Consider the following 20,186-nt stretch of genomic DNA (forward strand, 5'->3'; position numbering starts at 1 on the left):
CTCAAAATAACTCAATGTGCTAAAATATACTACTTGGGGAAAAAAGTAAGAACAGAAAACTGAGAACTAGGAAGTCTCCGCAGACATAGTAGGGCTAAAAAAGTATTTCAGAGAGAAACAGTAGCTTAATTATAACAGAACTAGCAATTAAAGTGTTGATTAAATCATCCCTTCAACATTTTCCTATACCTTAATTAGAATCCTAAATAATTTAATCATTAATTACACTATTCCTATAGTTGTTGGGTAGACTCAAATGTTGTAGCAAACACGAAAATTGGTTACCCAAAGACACCAATTAAAAAGAATCCTTATAAAAGGATCATGTAACATTTTCTCCACCTGTGAAAACTTGTTTTGTAAGCCCTTATCTAAAGCAATCTCCAAAGCAAAAATGTCTGAAACGAAGTGACTCAAAACCACTAAGCACTTTAGAGAGTACTTAGGGCTTGTCATGTGCCAGATCTTGTGGGTTTTACACTGCGACATTTCACTTCACCCTCCAGTGCTATGACGTTCACTCTAGTCCAGCAAACCAAGACTAGGAAATGAAGTGATTCACCCAAGATCACACTGTTAGGAGATGAGAGTCTCCCCCAAATACGTGTTCCCTCATTACTTCACTATCCTCATTAACTGTCTACAAACATCAAAGCAAATGTTAGCAAGAGACAACAACTATAATAAAAGCCCTCCCAGAACCAGCCCAGTGGTAAACGCCTTTGATCCTAGCACTCAGGAAGTAGAGGCAGGTGGATCTCTGTGATTTTGAGGCTAGCCTGGTCTACATAGCAAGGTCCAGTTTTTTGTTTTCTTTTTTAAAGCCCTTCCATCGAATCCCTGAGGAGTTAAACTACAGGACTGGCAGCATTCTCTGTTAGGCCTTTAGCCCTTTTACCTAAACCACACATGGCCACTGAGAACTTAAGAACATGCTTAACATAAACTGAGATAGATTTTATGTGTAAAATATGTTCTGGAATTTGAGACTCCATGTAGGAATTTAATATATATTAATATATATTATAATTTGTAATATATATTACAAATACTATAATAATAATACTGTATGTTGAAATGCTTTGGATATGATGGGTTAATTGTACTGAATCTTTTTACTTTTCTGCTCAGCTCGAGGACACTGAGAAATAATGGTTGTGGCTCCATCATGTTCTCCTGCACAGTAATCTAAAGCGCATCAGCTCTAGACATCACTGACAAGGTTTACTCTTTTCTGATGACTCAGGCAACAGGAGGAGCTTTAACTATACCCCATGTGACATGTAATCATGCCTCAGGTACTAACAAGTCAGGCTGCCCCCTAGACCTCAGATTACAGCCTCCCAGCGTGCTGAAGCCCTGCCATACGGCCTCCAGGCTGAGATGGAGCTCTGCAACTCTCGGTATCCGGCTCCCTCACTGCAGCACTAACCTTAACAGAGAGGTAAACTGTGGCGGTGTCACAAGACATAATGAAACTCCTGTGAGAGTTTAAAGGACTGTGACAACTGTGTTGATGGCCTCTCTGTCTTTACTTCAAGAGACTCTTTCTCCAACTCCAATCTTTAACTGGAAGACACTCAGTTCACCTTAAAAGCTTCAACAGTAGTTTTAGTTTGAAGACAGGAAGGTGCTGTAGATGGGCAATGGTCAGTGTGAACGCGTTCCCTGCCACTGAACTGGACGATCACGTGGCAACTTTCTCCTTACCACAGTAACATACACATTTTAAAGAACCTTTTCCAGTTCCATGTTTTTCTCAGAATCCAGTTGAAACTCACATGCAGGTCAGGGTTAGCCCTCAGAATCAAGTGTCCCCTAAGTTTTCTCAGCCCCTCCTCACCTCTCTCCTCTGGCCTCATGTTCCAGTCACTTTCCCTCATTATACATTTCAATTCTGACCTTGGCCCTCTCTGACTTGCAACCTTTTCACCAAACAGCCTTGCTCCATCACCTCCACCGTCTTTCCTCGCTTTTCTAGAACTATGTCTGAATTCCCCCTCCATATCAACACGGAAGGTTGCAAAGATAGTTGCTGTCCCCATGCCCACAGCAGCTGTTGCTTTGATGCTTAAATCTTTCAAATGGCACTTCTGTTTACATCCTACATGATGAGCTCATTTCAAGCAGGGCCAGACCCTGCATATAATTAATGCATCCCAAATGCTGCTGAGTTCATTCGGTAAACAGTACTTTCTGAAGGACATTGCAATGGGAAAGGAAAACAGACTCCTGCTTTCCGGGAGTGCCCAGAGACAAACACCAGGCAGGCACTGCCCTAAAGGAAGTAAAAAGCACAGTGCGGGAGGGGTGTTTCCTGTGAGGCTGTCTGGGAGGTGCCGCCTACCAGCTCCTATGAGAACCTTGGTGAATTGCACTATTCTGGTTCTGAGTTGGTCTGAATAACAGAAACACTAGACTAGGCAGACAAGCTTTCATTTCTAACAAAAGGAAACTATGTACTCTGTGTTCTATCAACTAGGTAGGTTGTATAATCTCATTCCAGCCCCCTCAGCAGGAAGAGCGGAAGCACACTGTGAGTGGAGCCTCAACTCTGTCCTATCTCCACAGTGGCTCCTGGTTACAACAAAAAACGTAAGAGCAAATGTTTACTGAGTGCTTATCATGAATATTGACACTCCAGCACCTGACAAGCCCAAAAGCCACCTAAGGGAACGTCATTAAACCTATTCTAAAGAGAAAGAAGATAAGGCACAAAGATGTTACATAATTTATTCAAGGCCTCAGAAAAGCAAGTGGCAAAACCAGAATCAGAAGCCCAAAGCCTTGCTTATAACTACCATGCTGTGGTAGTTTTATACGAGTGTTTTTATGTGGCTTTATATGAGTGTTTCCCCAATCAGTAGGCAAGTTCAAGGCCAGCCTAAAACACATATGTATGTATGTATGCATGCATCAGGTATTTCAGTTCACATATAACAGTATATATGATATATATGATATATATATATATATTTATATGATATATATCGGGTTCCCAACTAGATTGAGATGCCCTGCTTCAAGAGAAAGAAAGAGAGGGAAAGGGAGAGGGGGCAGACGGGCAGGCGAGCAAGCAAGCATACAGAAATGTTAGGGACTTCAATACCAAGATGAAAGAGCTCTAGTCCAGCCATGATCTGGGAATCCTGGGTTAGTCATCTCAAGAAACTGACCATGCACACTAACTAGGAAGTACAAGGTGAGGTAAGGTAGACAGTGCAGTATAGATGCCTAGGCAGCAAGCCTCATGCCAAACACACAGCACTAAAAGCAACTTAATCTGAAGGGGAAGACTTGTTCACCCTGCATTTAGACTTTCAGATTTAAGAGGAACATATTTTTGGAGTAGCCAACGTCTCAAACACATTGAAAACACATCGTCCTCACAGCACTTTACACTGACTGCTTCACTTACGCTCCATCTTAAAGGGAAGACAGGGCCAGCTGCTGAAGCAGTAAGCCTGTTACCAACTCCTCTCTCAAGCACACGTGCACACACACACACAGGCACTCACACACAAGAACTCACACACACATGCACTCACACACATGCACTCACACACATGCACTCTCACATACACATGCACTCACACACACAAGCACTCATCTCATACTCTATGAGATCAGCTTTACGAGTAATTGAAACTTCTAGCAAGTCTGAATTAACTGGTCTCTTAACCAATCTTGTTACTCTCACCTTTTCCAAGGTATTTTTAATTATTACATTTTGTTTACTTCTGTGTGGTAGGTGGGGAAGGGGTTGTGTGAGTGCCACCGTGCGACTGTGGAAGTCAACGGTTCAGAAGCTGGTTCTCTCCTTCCACCATGAGAGGCTTAGGAGTCGCATTCAGGTTTTCAGGTGTGGTGTGAGTGCCTTTAACCCTAAGTCCTCCCACTTGGCACTTGGTCTTTCTCTCCTTCACACATGCCCTCCACTGGCTCCAGAGTTACTCTTCTATAGTTTCCCAGGTTTTTAACTAAGACCAAGGACAGAACATATCCTTCTACCATGGAAACCTGACTGGCAGCTGCACTTCCTAAAGTCAAACTCTGCTCCTGCAGGCACACACTCAGTCACACACCCACAGTGAGGTGACAACGCCCTGCATGTTCTTCCTTCATTCAACACGTTTACAGAATACCAACTATGTGCCAATTGATAGATGAGGGAGTGGCACGATGGAAAACAAGATGAGTATTCCTGCTCTCCTCTCCTGAAAGGCAGAAATGAAGCCACACATACAAGTAGAGCTTCCCACCCAAAATATGAACTCCAAAGTGCTTCAAAATCTAACGAAACACAAGTAAAAAATTCCAACCTAACCTAGATCTGTCAAAATAATGGAGCATTAAAAATACTTTACAGAAGCTGCTTCAGTCTACAGGTATAACTCATACGAAACAAAAAATCTTGTATTTAAACATGAGCTCAATTTCCAAGTCTTACATGTATAGAAACATTCTAAAATCCGGGGGAATAAACCTAAATCTGAGACTCTAGTCAGAAACACTTCAGATAAGAGATACACACTCACTGTAGTACAAAGATGAACTAGGTAAACTATTCTGAAGAGGCAGCTGCCACAGTGTCTCTTGTCATACTCCGAAGCCACTGATTTATATACATTAAAAGTGGCATGTAAATGAAATTCCCTGTCACCTACAAAAGGAAAACCACCTACACAGTAGGATGGCTCTGCAGGTTTCTACTGCTGTGACACAATGCTAAAACAAAAATTAACGTAGGGAGGACACGGTTTATTTATCTTACAGCTTAGAGTCCATGATGAAGGGAAGCCAAGAAACACTCAGGGCAGGAACCTGTAGGCAGGAACTGAAGCTGAGTACCATGGAGGAATGTTACTTATTGGCTTGGTTTCTACAACTTGCTCAGCCTGCTTTCTTTCTTATAAAACTCAATCACCTGCCCAGTGCTGGCACCACCCACACAAACACTATCAAGAAAATGTACTACCGACTTGCCTAAAGGCCAATCTAAAGAAGGTATTTTTAAATTGAGGTTCCCTTTTCCCAGATGTCCCTAGCTTGTGCCTAGCTGGTAAGGAACTAACCAACACAGCAGGTAGAATCACTCACTGCATAAGGCTGCAGGCCCTCAGGCTCTGTGATGCCCAGAGCCCACAGTGCAAGGATGGAATGACTCTAAAGTCGTCCTCTAACTGCTTCTCAACACTGTGGCATCTACACACCCACAGAGTCTCGTATTTTCATATATTCTATCTGCCTGCCTGCCTCCATCCCTTCTCCCCCCCCCCTCACACACACATACACTTAAAAAAAAAAAAAAAAAAAAAAAAAAAAAAAACTAAAAACAGCAAGCCACCACAGTAGGCTATATGCTTCTGAGCATTTACTATGTGCCAGGTACTTTTTATATAAGTCAGGAGAGCCTACCAATCCTAAACCATCACTCTTATCTTTAACTTAGGAAATAAAGGATCCAGGCATATTGGCACATACCTTTTATCCCAACACTTGGGAGGTATAGGCAGGAGAATCTCTGTGAGTCAAGGCTTACCCAAGACCCATGTGCTTTCCTAATGCAATAAAGTCACCTAAGCAATTCCTGAAGCTAAGAACTACATGAGCTGCATTGAGACCCGGTCCCTTTATTTACAGCAGAATCTCCATCTCCTTTCAGTAACCCTGAAGACACCATTACACCAGTCATGTCACCCACGCCACCTCTTCACCCATGCACACCATCATTTGCTAGTGAGTCTCTTCTAGTATTCCCTCACTCACTCTGCCCCGTCACGGGCCTCCCTGTGTGTCCAGCATACGGGGCATACTCCCACCACAGGGCCTTTGCACGTGCTTGAACTATGAGGATGACAATCATGGCATATGCTATCCATCATGGCTGTGCCAAATCTTGAGTTAACATTTCCTTTAAACATAACAAATACCAATAGCACCCTGCACTGAAGTGTACATTCATATTTTAGAGTTCATTAATATTTTTAAAGCTGATAAAATTTTATTCAGTACTCAAATTTTTTTTTCCTGTTAGAAACTTTACTTTCCTTCCACCTTTTTTCCCTTTCCTCAGGTGTCTGCTGAGCAGCTCAGGACCACTCAGTGGTGGCTCCAACCCACTCAGTGGCCTGCGCTGTAGGAGCTGCTGACCAGTCCTCAGTGGCTGGCTGTGCACTCCAGTCTTCTGTGGGGAACTGCTGGATGGGCACAGAGGGCACCTGCACACCCTCAGACCAATCAGCCACCTCAGGCTGAGCAGCAGTGAACTCAGGAGCTGCTGCGGTCCCTTCACCCTGGAATTCCTCCTTGGTCACAGCCTTCTCAGCAGCAGAAGATCAGGCATAACCTCCCATGGGTGCTCACGGGAAATAGTACCTCACATGCGGAGTACCTCCCGGGCCAACATCCACCACATCAGACCCACTGAGTGAGCTCCCTTGTTGTTGCATGGGATGGCAATGTCCACATAGCGCAGGGGAGAGTCTGTGTTACACAGAGCAATGGTGGGCAGGTTGACATAAGAGGCCTCTGTGAGGGGCTGGTGGTCAGCCCTAGGATCAGTCACCACTAGAAGCCGTGGCTCCCTGAAGGCTGCTTGGATCTGGTTAGTGAATGTCCCAGGTGTGAAGCGGCCAGCAATTGGAGTGGCTCCTGTGGCAGCAGCAAACTTCAGCACAGCTCGCTGGCCAGTGTTCCTGGAAGAGATGACACTGACATCGGCGGGGTTCTCAATGGCAACAATAGCGCGAGCTGCAAGCAACAGCTTCTCCCAGGTCCTCTTCAGATTTATGATGTAGATACCATCACTTTTCCTTTTGTAGATGTACTGCTCCATCTGAAAGTCAAGGTTGGTGCCACCTAAGTGGGTTCCTGCAGCAAGGAATTTGAGGACATCCTCCTCCTTCATCTGCAGGACATCAAGGGCTCCGGACATTGTGTAAGTTTCCCTTTTAAGTTACGATGGAAACCAAGAACAACGCCGTATGGACCCGTCCCCGGGTAGCGCGGAAAAGTTATTCAGTACTCAAAATTACAGATTTTGTGACAACATATAAATAAATTTTTATTACAATAAATTGATTCTCTGAATTAAGAGCATATAACAAAATATTTATTCACAAGCTGAAAGGCATATGGTTAGTTTAGGGGTCAATTTTGATTCATAATTTACATGTATAGCAATGACTGCCACCATCAGGGATTGAGGCACTTCGTTATTTCTAAGTTCTACCTGTTAAGATCTGATCTTAGGCACGTCGCCTGTAGTCTCAGTACTCTGGACACTGAAGCAGGGTTGTTAGCCTGAAGCCAACCTGGGCTACAAAGAATCTGTTTCAAATACAGACACACAGGCACAGAGAGACAGACAGACAGATACACACACAAACATCTAAAGGGTATAATTCATCACTCTGTACTTTCTGATGGAGTGTAGGCAACCTGGCCCCCATCAAGGTCAGAGTCGTGTCTATAATACCGGCTGCCTCCACACGTGCCCAGACTTAATCTCTAAAGGCCTACTTTGGAAAGTAACCTTGAGATGGTACTTGACAACTGTACCAATTCTTATCAAAAATTAACGACTTGGGTACTTTTGCTTTAGGTTTCTGTGGTTTGGGCACATCCAGGACCTCTTCGCAGTCTGCACTCATTCCCTTTGCCCAGCGACCGACTGTGATGATTCGGTCTGAGTTCTGATTTTCAGGGCAATCTTTCTTGAAATGTTCCATGGAGCCACAGAGTTTACAGCCACACCATCAGCATGGACTCCGTTGGTATTGTCGGGGCAGGGTCTGGACAGGTGTCCCATTTCTCCACAGACAAAACATTTTGGAAAAGGAAGTTCACCAAGTGCAGGGTCTACGTTAGCTCTGCACTTCATCGTCTTGAGCTCCGGGGACCCGCAGCAGTGACAAATGCCGGTGCCCATGTCCTGACTCTAGTGCGGCTGGGCAGTCAGCAACTCCATGGCCAGGTTGTGGACACTGGAAACACCACTGCATTCTTCTTTGCCGCTTGTCTCTTTAGCCGCCTTCCTTCCCGGCGACTGTCCTTTAAGGCCACTGCAAGTTCTTCCCTTACTTCCTGGCTGTCGGCTGCCATCAGCTGTCCATTGTGAAGCCCCTGTGAGCTCTGCTTCAGGTATTCCATGAACCCGTTCACATCTGCATTCAATACTCTTTTTTTCTTTTTGCGTTTTGCTTGGAGGTACATGGTTTCTAAGGGACCGCCTACTGATTTGACATTGCTTATGATTTGGAGGGTTTTGGGTTGCTCTCTCCACAGATCCCTTCTTCATATCCTCCCATGATGTTGCTGACAAGGGTCTCTTACTATCTGAAGTACTGACTCTAGCCCACCTGGTCGTGGTTGGAGCAGAGGTACTTAACTAATCCCGTGTGAATCCTCCAGAGCAGCTGACAACCTCATTTATTAATCTTAACAAAACTGCCTCTCAGTTCTCAGGCCTTTCATTGTTCTTCATGATGTCACCACGCATCCTTATTTTATAAAATCTAGTAGCAGCAGCTTTTGCTTATCAATTAGTATGTACAACAGTCATAAAGCTATCTTAGCAGCAAAATAAAGCAAGGCAACCAAGCCAACAAAGTGTCACAATAGAACCTGATTACACGCGTTCTTGGGCCCCAGAAGCACAGTCTGTGAAATAACTATGGCAACAGCATTTCAAGGCACCAAACCCGCCATACTTTGCTGAACAGCCATTCTCCATCTGGGCAAACACACAGAGATGCACGCTGACACCCAGTTATGTAACGTTAACATAATAGCCCTGTGGTATTTTAAGCTCTCGTCGAGTTTAAAGTCCCCAGTAACTACAAAGCATATATGCCATACACTGAGGGATGCTAAAAAAGGAAGCAGACACACAGAATGCAAGGCAGAGAAAACTACCACTCCTTATCAAGAACATTTGCCTTAGGATTCTTTTAATGTTAAGCTCTATTTGACACAAGCACTAAGAAAAAAACCTTTTTGCCAAATTCTGTTTAGCAACACCTCTGGCAACATGCTTTGACTATGGCAAACTCCCCAGGTTCTGGCACAAGGACTAGGAGCAGAGGTGTCTGAGTCAGACCCTTTGTCTTTAGACCTTGCCTCACCACTGACTAGCCTGGAGAACTTGGCCAGGTTTCTTTACCTCTTAAAGCTCACTTTGCACACACAGACATCAGCACAAAGCTGCCACACACTGCCAGAGCACACGAGGACAAACACCTTGTGAGAGCTTGTGAGAGCTCACACTCACTAAACCCAATTGTAGGAAACCACAAAGCTGCAAAGCTGCCTGAAGTGGACCCTGAAGGAGAGTTCTCTTCTTAAACTTCTGCAAGTTCAGAAAAATGGCACTAGTAGCTTTTATACGTAACATCTTTGGATCAGTGAAATGGGGTTTAGTAGTCCAGAAGTGCATTATGTTCAGGTGATCTTGTATGTATAATTTCATTTGAAGGAAAAAGAAACTTAAAAGTCTTATGCAGTCTTGAGTGTTATTTACTTAGAGTATGAAGTCAAGCCTATTGATTAATCAACTCAGTGACGCCAGCATCACATACCTGAGTTCTCCCTATCCGCTCCATCACACAGACTTCCTTGACACTAGGTTGCCATGCAAGAGTTAGGATGCCTCAGTCTTTGATGCGGACAAAATGAATGTCAGCTTCGGGAAAGTTTCTGCCCTAAACCAACTACCAGACCAACCACAAATACCTGGACATATGAGAAGCTAAGGTCACAAGCGATAGTAAAAAGGTCACAACAGCCAAGTGGGGAGTCAGATTCCAAGTCCCTCACGTTTACCACTTAGTGCTGTCACCTGTATGACAGCTGATAGTTTATAAGGAAAAAGGCCTACTCTGTGGCTTAAAACATCTCTACATAGTTAGGGGAAACACAGCTGATAGTTTATAAGGAAAAAGACCTACTCTGTGGCTTAAAACATCTCTACATAGTTAGGGGAAACAAAATCACTGAAAACCTGAGGTGTTTGCTTAATAAAAGCTAAATATAACCACAAATGAACATAACCTATATCTTACAGTGAGCACGTTCAAAGGGCTCCGAGAGCACATCTGGTGGAACCGGACAGGACAGTCCGGCAGAGGTTGAGGAACTCCAGGATTACAGTCACCACCAGAGCATCCTCCTCATACAGAACACATGCTAAAGCCGCATCACTCCTGCTAGCCTCCTTTTGGACAGGGAGAAGCAGCCCTAGTCCCATCCCCTTAGTCCCATCCTCTGAAAAGCTCTACCAGCTCCCAAATGTCACTTTCAACAAACATCTGCTCCATGATGTAGATCAGGCTTTCCATTTTTAACTAAAAATTTTTATTTCTATTCAATTTGTCTAGGTATGGCCTCAATACTATCAGGCCCAATTGGGTCATATGCCATTCTTCAAATATCCCCTTTCCCTTAAGCAGACTTTTTTTTTTAAGTTTTGCTGTTTTTAATTTATATGTGTATTTGCCGTCATGTATGTCTGTGTATCACATTCATGCCTGGTAACTACAGAGGTCAAAGGTGTTGGACACTCTGGAACTGGAGGTACAGTTTAGAGCTTCTACTTGGGTGCTGGGAATCAAACCTGGTCCTCTGGCGCAATAGCTGGTGCTCTTAACAGATAAGCCATCTCTCCAGCACCTTAGGCAAACTTTTTCTGATGACAGGGGCAGAAAATGGTTTTCTTTTTCTTCTTGAAAATAATTTTTCATACCATGTATTTTGATCATGTTTCTCCTCCCCCAACTCCTCTCATACCCTCCCCATCCATCCAACTTTGTTCTTTTCTCTTACATTCATACACACACACACACACACACACACACACCATCAACAACAACAACAACAAAAAGTCTACAAAAACATCACCATTGAGTTCATTTTGTACTAACTAGTTCAGAGCATGGGCCCTGCCCTGAAGTGTCATTGATACACCCAATGAGACTTCATTGGCAAAAAAAAAAAAAAAAAAAAAAAAAAAGATTTTTCCCTTTGCAACTGAGTATCAACTGCAGATGGCTTGTTGGTTAGGGGTGTCCACTTGCCCCTCTCAGTGCTGGGACCCTGTTGGGTTTGTATTTATGTGGGTCTTAATGTGTCAGCTTATATGTACATCAGTCCTGTAGTTTCTGGAAGACACATTTTCCTTGGTGTCTATTCCCTATGGCTCTTAGAATCCTGCCTTCTCTGCCACAGAAATCCAAGCCCCGAGAAGAAGAGTTTGACGAAACATCCCACTTAGCACTGGGTGCTCTAGCGTTGCTCTTTCTACACACTGTCCAGTCTCTTGTGTTCTCATCTACTGCAAATCCAAGCCTGGGCTGAGTGAGGCACTGACTTGTGGATATAGCAGTGTACCACTTGGAGTCATTGTTTGCTACGTTCCTTTTACAGAATAGGCCTGTGAGCTGTCTAGTCTGGTTCTTAGCCACGCTGGTTAGGTATGGGTTTCATTTCATGGAGTGATCCAAAAGTGGCTGGTTATGCTCCTAACATATATGCCACAGTTATACTATTATATCTCACAGGAAGGTCACTGTGCTAGATCTCAGAGATTGCAGCTAGGTACAGTAGCATGCTAAGTACCTTCCAGTACCTTGAATGCTAGTCAGCAGGGACAAAGTTTCTAGTCAGGTACCAGCTCAAGTTCTCTGTTCTGTAAGTATTGTCTTCAGCAATAGGGCCTTGCCATCACATAGGACAGAGTAACCAATAGCCCTGGCAATAGCCTATGATGTTTGGGGGTTTCCCTGGAACTTGCCCAGCAAGTAAACAACATGTAACCCACTCCTAGAACTGGAGGTTTTATTTGGTGGCATAAGATATCTAGTTGGGGCACTGTCTCCCCTATTATTTGGTGACTCTATTTAGAGTCCTTTCATATATGTCTGTATTTTTGGAAGATTTTAAGAGGAGTGGGTTCCCATATGGTTTTTGAAAGGGCCTTTAGTCTTAGTGGTCTCTCTCCGTATTCCCTTTTTACCTTCCTGTTTTCCCTCTCTCTAATCCTACTCTGTTAGTCTCCCCGTCTCCCCTTAATACTACATCCTAGTTCCCCTTCCCTGGAAGAGCCTTTCCTCCTTCCCTAGGCACCTAGCTTCTGTGGATTGCAGCACATACTGAAAACTTAAAAGCTAATATCCAGATGTAAAAGAAAACATGCAATATTTGTCTTTTTTATATCTGTGTTACTTCACTTGGGATGATTTTTTTCTAGCTCCACCTATTTGCCTGCAAATTTCAGAATATAATTTTTCTTAATGGCTAAATAATGGCCCATTGTGTAAATGGTCATTATACAGTCATCGGCTGATAGACATCTAGGCTGTTTCCAGTTTGGGCTATTGTGAGTGGAGCAGCAATGAACGTGACTGAGTGAGGCTCTCTGTAGTAGGATAAGGAGTTCTCTGAGGTTACTAGGGAAAAAGGGTCATCACTGACAGAAAAGTAGTGATTAATGACTGGTCATAATATAATTCTGTTTATAAGGGAAATTTTTGAAATTCAACTTTAAAAGTAGGAAGTTGCCAGGTGTGGTAGTACACACATTCAATCCCAGCACTCAGGAAGCAGGAGCAAGTCAATCTCTGAGTCTACCCTGGTCTACAAAGTAAGTTCTAGGTCAGCCAAGGCTATATGGTGAGACTTTGCTTCAAAGCAAACCTCCTCTCTCCCCCCACCCCAAAAGTAGAAAGTCACAGTACTTTTTTTGTTTTATTTTCTGACACAAGGTCTCACAGCACTTTTTTTTTTTTTTTTTTTTTTTTTTGTTTTATTTTCTGACACAAGGTCCCTTAAGGTAGCTGTGTTGGAACTCACTATGTAGGCTACTTTTGCCTTGAACTCTCAGATTCTCTGCTCCTAATTCCCAGGTGCAGGGATTAAAGGCATGAGCCACCATACCAGCCCAAAGTCTTGGAACTTTATGCAACAAGCAGACAGATGTCTTTTATAGATGTCTTCCCTGATTTTCAGCAGCTGAGGTCCAGTGCAGTGTGCAACCATCTGCTCAGTGAAGTCACCCCAGACCAACACTACACACCAGTAAGTCTCAAGTCTGCATTGGGACAATAAACACTTGAAGTGTACTGGTCCACCTGAAGAAGTATGCTGTAAATGTGTGCTTTCAAGGGATTCACACAAAGTTTAGTTAACAACAACAAAGTCCACCACCACATTGATGACTTAGGGATTGCTTTTTAAAACTATAATTCAGGTGACCAGTGAGCTGGCTCAGCGGGGGAAGGCATTGCTACTGAGCCTGACTACCTGAGTTTGATCCTGAGTCCCATTTGGTGGAAGGAGAGAACCTTCTTCTGTAAGTTATCTTCTGATCTGCATACTTACTGGTGGTACTGTGCACATACAATAAATAAATAAATGTAATTTATAAAGTGTGATTCACATAAACACAGTTAACAAAAAGGTATGAAGAGAAATACTTTGGTAATTTTATAGTACCTAGGATATTTTATATTGCATTTGATCCTCATGTATATTATAGTCTGACAGCTCTGCTGCTTTTTACAAGCGCAGAGTAAGAACCAATCTTTCTTTGATGATTCACTGTGATGATCAACACAAAATATACAATAAAGCCAGAAAAATCACATGTACACTTTGGATACATAGTGCAAGATAGCATCAAGAAGGGAAGATGTGTTCTTAAAAGTTCTATTAAATTTACAAGTACCTCCACCTATGTTACCAGAGGAAAGACTCAACCATACAAGTAGTATCTTTAGAGGTAAAGAAGAAAACACAAAAATAAAAGATACAAAAGAGAAGTTAAGAAAAATACCATCAGTTTCTCAAAGTTTCTTAAAACAAAAGCATGTTAAACTAATAAAAGATCTGCTTTAAAAAGCACTATTTGAGTTTTTAAAGTAAACATCCCATTCTCAGGCTTAACAAACATTTTAAAAACAAAATTTGTTATTGTAGATTATAAAATCCAATCACATGGATAGAAGTAAAAATTTCTGAGCTAACATATGGAAAAGTGATCCAAGTCTCCTAATAGGGCATTTACAATTAAACACTACACATGGCTGATAATCTTCAATATTATTATATAGTGTGGCTGATGCTCATCATAACTTCCAGGACTTAACTGGAACTGCTTTCAAAATTCCAAAATACCACACCACCTTTTCGACATTCAGTCAGCAAGAAAAGGAGAAAATAAAGTATATCTTGCAGAGATTAACATTACTGAAAATCAAAACTATATTAAAAATATGGTATGGCATTCTGCTTAACACCTTTGAAAAATGTCCTGGTTGATCTTCAGGATCATACTTCAAATACTGGTATGTTTTTATCCCTATTTTAGAGGTAATTCAGGTTCAACTCTGTCAAGGACACAATGCTTTAAAGTACCAGAATAACCACTTGACCCCAGCTCTTCTGGGGCTCATTTAGTGCTCTTTCCATTTCAAGACAATCGTTTAAAAACGTGTTTAGAATTCAACAAGCCTAACACCAAAGGATTTAAGGATCAAGTAGGTCAAATCTTAAAACTCCACAAACAGGGGTTGGAATCAGTTCCAAATGGGAAGAAGGGATTATCAAGAAACAGGAAATTATTTGAAAGGGGGGTGGTTTATAAACTAAGGAGTTCGGGTGCAGCACAGCAGACCGACAGTGTTCAAGTAATATTGCAGAGATGTATTTCCCTCTGTAACGTGATCTTCACGTTAAGCTTCAAATTTTCTTTCTGTGGATCTGGGATATATAAACTCGGTGGTAAAGCACTGGCCTAGCCCTGCAAAGCCCAGGTTTGATCCCCAGCACTTCAAAAACAAACGAACAACCAAAAAAGGATTGTGTGTTACTTTATTAGTCTGAGAATTTTACTCAATAGACACCCAAAAAAACCAAGTCGTCCAGCTAGGTACAACCTATGCTACTTTTTTTTTTCATTAATTACGACGGATATACTTCACAAAAAGCCTATTGAGAGAGAGATAGAGAGATAGAGATAGATAGATGAGAGAGAGAGAGATAGAGAGAGAGCGAGAGGAGAGAGAGGGACACAGAGAGAATTCAGCATCAGCCGCCACTAGTATCGCACGCAGGTAAAGGAAAAGGCAGGGAAGGTGGCAACCCCAAAGACGAACGTCTTCCTAGCTAAAAGCATCCTTGAGAGCAGGACAAAGGCTCGAGTCACCCACAACCGGTTCAATCTTAAGGGCACAGGGACATCACGCCAGGTGGAGCAAATGTACCCACGGGGAAGCCTCGGCAAGGGGATTCCTAAGATGGCTCTCTCAATCCACGCACGGCGTGCGTTCCACCCAGTGCAGGGTAAACGTGAATCCCGAGCGTGCGATCACCGCACCCGGGTGCCTTCGCTGCCGGCTCCCAAAGCGCCCCGAGGAAATCGAGGCACGGGTCGCTGGCCGGAGGGGCCGTAAGCGCCGCAGCCCCGGGCAGCCTGCAGCCCTGCAGAGGCCGCTCACCCGGCCCGCGACCCCGCCCACGCTCGTCCGCCCGCTGACAGCCGCCGCCCCCACCTGCCCCTGCGCCCGCCCGCCCTGCGCGCCCGCCCGCCGCTTCCTCCCCGCCCGGCCCGCCTTGCGCGGGGGCCGGGGAACGCGGCGCCGCCGCCCGCACCCACCGGCATCATCGCGGCGCCGTCCGCCGCGCCCGCGCCGCCTGACAGGACGCCGCTCCGGCCGCCTCACAGGCCGCGCACCCGCTGCGGCGCCCTGCGGCCCGGCTGCGGCAAGGCGGCAGCTGCGGACAGCCGCGCAGCCCTCGCCCGTCCTGTCGCGCCGCCCCGCGAGCCGCGTCGCAGTCCCTCAGCCACCGCCACCGCCTCTGCCGAAGCCGGCCGCCTTCCGCCACCCACTCGGCTCACCCCGCAGGCTGCGGAGGCCCCGCCCCACGCGTCGCTCCCCCACCCGCCTACGCCACCTATGATTGGTCCGGCGGGGGAGGCGGGATAAGAGGGCGGGCCTTCGCCGCCGCGGCCAGGTGAGAGCGCGCTCGAGCGCGTCTGCGCTCTCAGAGGCGGGGGAGGGGCGCGCTGCCGGCGCCGGCCCCGCCCCCTCCCTGCATACCAGCTAAGGGGGCATTGGGGCGCCGAGGGACCTCCGAACCTCGAGTGTGCGAGACTTCGGTTCAGGGTCACCTCAGACGAATAGGAAGTGAAGGGCAGAGAGGAAAGAGCGGCTGGGTCCGGCACAGAGTCGCGACCGGCGGAGACTCGAACCTCAGGTCCGAGAGGCCAGTGGCGAGCTAGCCACAGACCAACTCTGACCGTAACATACTCCCCCCACCTCCACCCCCGGGGTCCTGCGCTACGTAAGGTTACAGGCCGGAGCCTATAAGGCGGGCACAGACTGTCCCCGAGGTGTCTACATCAGCCGATTACATACTGGTCAGTGCCAGGGACTTAGGTCCACCGCGGGCTGAGCCACTGAAGCCTTCCTGGACAAGACACAGGCTCTCGGCCTCAGCCCTTCACATGATCCATCCCACGACTAAAGGGCCCATCCCCACCTGTGTCGGTATCCTTGGAGATCTAGCTGGAACGTCCCAGGGAAGGGTCCAGTCCGTATCTTCAGGCTCCAGGTCTGTCCTTAGAAGGCTGTCTCCCTTGTCATTTTTCCGTCCAGCCTGGGAGCTTGAGTGACAGAGGCTAGAGCAGGCCCCAGAGCATACCCTCAGCAGAGGCTGCCGGGTGGGCAGGCACCCTTTCTGAGGACTCCACATTGTGCCATTTGCCTGGACTCTGACAGATGAGACACAGCGGCTGATGAACTGCACCGGACTTAAACTTCCATGAGATTCCAGAAACATGAGGACGGTTGGGTGACCCCAAACACAGAAAGGGTCGATCACCTTGGGAGGTACCCAACCCCTGGAGAGGGCAGCAGATGTTGATCAGGGGCAGTTTATAGCCAGCCTGTCTGGTTCCCTGAGTGGCGGGAGGCTGCTGCTAAGTGGGGGCAGAGAGAGGGAGGAGGCCAGAGTTACACCAGCCCCCTTATGGGTAGCCACACCTGGGCTTAAGAGACCGTGGGGGTTAGAGATTGGGAGCGTGGACTTTCCAGTCGAACAGACTTGGTTCCACACCGCTGCTGACACGCCCTTGCTGTGTGATTTTGGGCGAGCACATCTCTGTCATAGGATGTGGCAGGATAATAGTACCTCTCTGGAGGAAGCTCAGGTGTGATGTATGAATACTTCTAGTAGTTTGTGGCATGTGCCAGCTGCCCTGTGGGTTCTGTAGTTACGTTATCGTTAGCAAGCAGGTTTGGTGTAAAGATGTCCCTAGGGTTTTAGGACTGAATACGTGTGGACCATGAATGGTCAGTGACACATCCTTTCTGGGAGCAGGATTTTGAGAGAGGAGGAAGTTTGGGGAATGAGTGATTTAGATCAGATGTCAAGAGACCTGGGCCCCGATTCTAGCTCTGCTCCATTTCCTGCAATGTCTCAGGCAACTTATACTCTGGGCCTTGCATTTCCCCTCTGAAGCAGAAGCAGGCTTAGATTCTGTAATCTCTGGGGCCTTCCAGTCCTGATAAACGAGTGCCTGTGAGTTGTAAAGGGATAGATGCTGACACACTTAGGCCCAACAAAAGACAAGCCCAGGAAAAATGTTACTCACTCTCCTAAGTAGACCTTGACTACAAGGTCTTACAAAAAAAAAAAAAAGAAGAAGAAAGAAAAGAAAAAGATGTTTTGGGGGACTGGATCGATGCCTCAGTGGCTAAGAACACTGGCTGATTTCCCGCACATTTGATCTCCAGAAACCACATGGCTGCTCACAACTCTGTGTAACTCCAGTTCCAGGGAATTATACCCTTTTCTGTCCTCTTCAGGCGGGCACACACATGTGGCACACAGACATATACATAAAAACAAATCTAAAGTTTCATTTACTTATGTGTAAAGTCTGTGTATATCGATGTACACATGCATTTACTTATAAGGTCTGTGTGTATTGGTGCACACATGCATTTGGAGGCTTCAGGTGCCTGGAGTTGACGTGACAGGTGCCTCTGAGCTGCCTAATGTAAGTGCTGGGAACCTTCTTCCATCCTCTAGAGAAGCAGCACTTACCCTTAACTGTGAAGCCACCTCTCAAGCCTCTTCCTCTTACCTGCAGAACTTATAGGCACAGAATGACAGTCGCCTGGCTCTTCAGTGAAGCTCCCTGTGTTTCCCAGGACCGCCCCCAGGCAGTACTTACCAGGCCAGGCTGGCCAGCAGGTCCTTTCTGTCCCAAAGGTCACACTACTGTTTAGGCCCCATCTTCTGGTACCTCCAAAAAGACATTTGTAATTGGCTACCCCCCCACACACACACTTTAGCCTCCGCCAAGCCATAGTCATTTCCCACAGCTCCTAGGACACAGACACAGGTTCACTATAAACCCTTTAGTATCTCTCGTCATCCACACCAGGGTCCATCAGAGGCCCCCCAGAATCGCATCAATGGTAGAACGCAGCCATTGGGGTTTATAAGATGCCCATATTGTTTAGAGATATGTCCCAGCACATGTGAGAGGTCTAGGCTAGAGCTGGGTGTCAGAGACCGGACAAGGCAGAGAGGAGCAGCTGAGCTGTAACTGGTCAGTTCTCAGTAGTCTTAATTCTGGACGATGAGTCTGTGGGACGTTTCGGTACCTTTCTAGTATTGTATACTAAAAATGGTTAAGCATCCTTCAAAGCAAATTAAAACGCCCTCGAAAAAAATTAGCATAAATTCACATTTGCATAATGAAATTCAGGGAGGGCTCCACAGAGCAGAAATACAGGAATGCTGGCAGGTGAGGATGGGAACTGGGCACACCAGGAGATATAAGTCAGACTTGCCATAATTAGGTGGCTTCTGTTTCTGTTTTAAAGAATTATTTCATGTATATGAGTACAACACGGTCACCATCTTCAGACACACCAGGAGAGGGCATCAGATCTCATTACAGATGGTGTGAGCCACCATGTGGTTGCTGGGATTTGAACTCAGGACCTCTGGAAGAGGAGTCAGTGCTCCTAACCACTGAGCCACCTCTCCAGCCCGGCTTTCGTTTTTTAAGTAAATCTTATTTTCATAACAGTTTTAGAGTTGAATATTTACACTGCCTTTGCAGCCGCTCTCACACTCACAGGGCTTGTGTTCCAGTAAGCAGGTTGACATGGGACATGTTGTGCGTAGAAGGTGCAGTCAGTGTACCTGTAAACTGTCACCTCAGCAGTAACCCGCAGAACCCCGGAGTACCGTTTCCCAGTGATCACACAGCTGACTGGGAGTTATGACTCCTGCTGTCCCGAGTCACTGCAACATATTGAACCCAAGACTAATTGCCCACACAAAGATCAAAGTCTAAAATGTGAAATAAGGTTTCGACTCAACTCACGTCTCCCTTGCACCACCATAAAGAGCCTTCAGTGAAGCGGCCGTAAGGTGTGGCCCTCTGTCCACTTTTCCTGCCCAGTTTCCTCTAATTATCATTATTGTTCTGAGGGTGTGTACGTGTTTGTGTGTGTGCGTGTGGTGTGTGTGCCTGTGAAGTTCCGTGGGTGATGTTGGGTAGCGGCTTCAGTTGCTCTCCGCCTTCTTGTTTCTAATTATTTTTAAACTTTATGTGCACGGGTGTTTGTCCTCTGTGTGTGTGTGTGCCCCACATCCTGTGCCCGTGGATACCAGAAAAGGGCACGAGATCCTCAGAACTGGAGTTACAGATGATTGTGAGGCCACCGGGTGGGTGCTTTGACTTGAACCCAGGTCCTCTGGAAGAGCTCTTAACTGCAGAGTAGTCCCTCTAACCTCCCATCTTATTTTCTGAGACCAGAGCTCTCACCGGTTCTGGAGCTCATTGATTCTAATAGCCTGGCTGGTCATCCAGGGTCTGCCTGTCTCTGTCTCCCCAACCCTGTGGCTGCAGGTATATGAATCTGTGTAGTTTCGTTTGTTTGGGTCTTGGCTTTGGTTTTGGTTTTTCAAGACAGGGTCACTCTGTGTAGCCCTGCCTGTCCTGGAACTCACTCTGTAGACCACAGTGGCCTTGAAATCAGAGATCTACCTGTTTCTGCCTCCTGAGTGTTGGGGTTAAAGGTGTGTGCCACCATTGCCAGGCTCTGTGTCAGTTTTTTACATGGGTGTCCTAGTTTGCCTTCTGCTACTGCTTGAAAAGAGTT

General features: G+C 45.8%; 1 protein-coding gene and 2 pseudogenes across 3 annotated transcripts in view; all 3 read right to left on the reverse strand.

Moving 5' to 3' along the window:
• Positions 1–15,872, reverse strand: part of PPP1R13B (protein phosphatase 1 regulatory subunit 13B) — a 74,797-nt gene extending 58,925 nt beyond the window's left edge. Inside the window, exon 1 of the mRNA XM_080931977.1 lies at positions 15,653–15,872. Coding sequence (XP_080788103.1) covers positions 15,653–15,661 — 9 coding nt within the window. The 5' untranslated portion in view covers positions 15,662–15,872. The remainder of the gene's footprint in view (positions 1–15,652) is intronic.
• Positions 6,093–6,995, reverse strand: LOC308433696 (small ribosomal subunit protein uS2-like; annotated as a pseudogene). The gene has a single exon. The product of its transcript is annotated as a small ribosomal subunit protein uS2-like (transcript).
• LOC308437164 (zinc finger CCHC domain-containing protein 9-like) lies at positions 7,521–8,737 on the reverse strand (annotated as a pseudogene). The gene is made up of 2 exons: positions 8,715–8,737; positions 7,521–8,363 (listed from the first exon to the last, which is right to left on the reverse strand). The product of its transcript is annotated as a zinc finger CCHC domain-containing protein 9-like (transcript).
• Positions 15,873–20,186: the final 4,314 nt, after the last annotated feature.

Source organism: Micromys minutus (assembly GCF_963924665.1).
Source record: "Micromys minutus genome assembly, chromosome: 1".
NCBI lineage: Eukaryota > Metazoa > Chordata > Mammalia > Rodentia > Muridae > Micromys > Micromys minutus.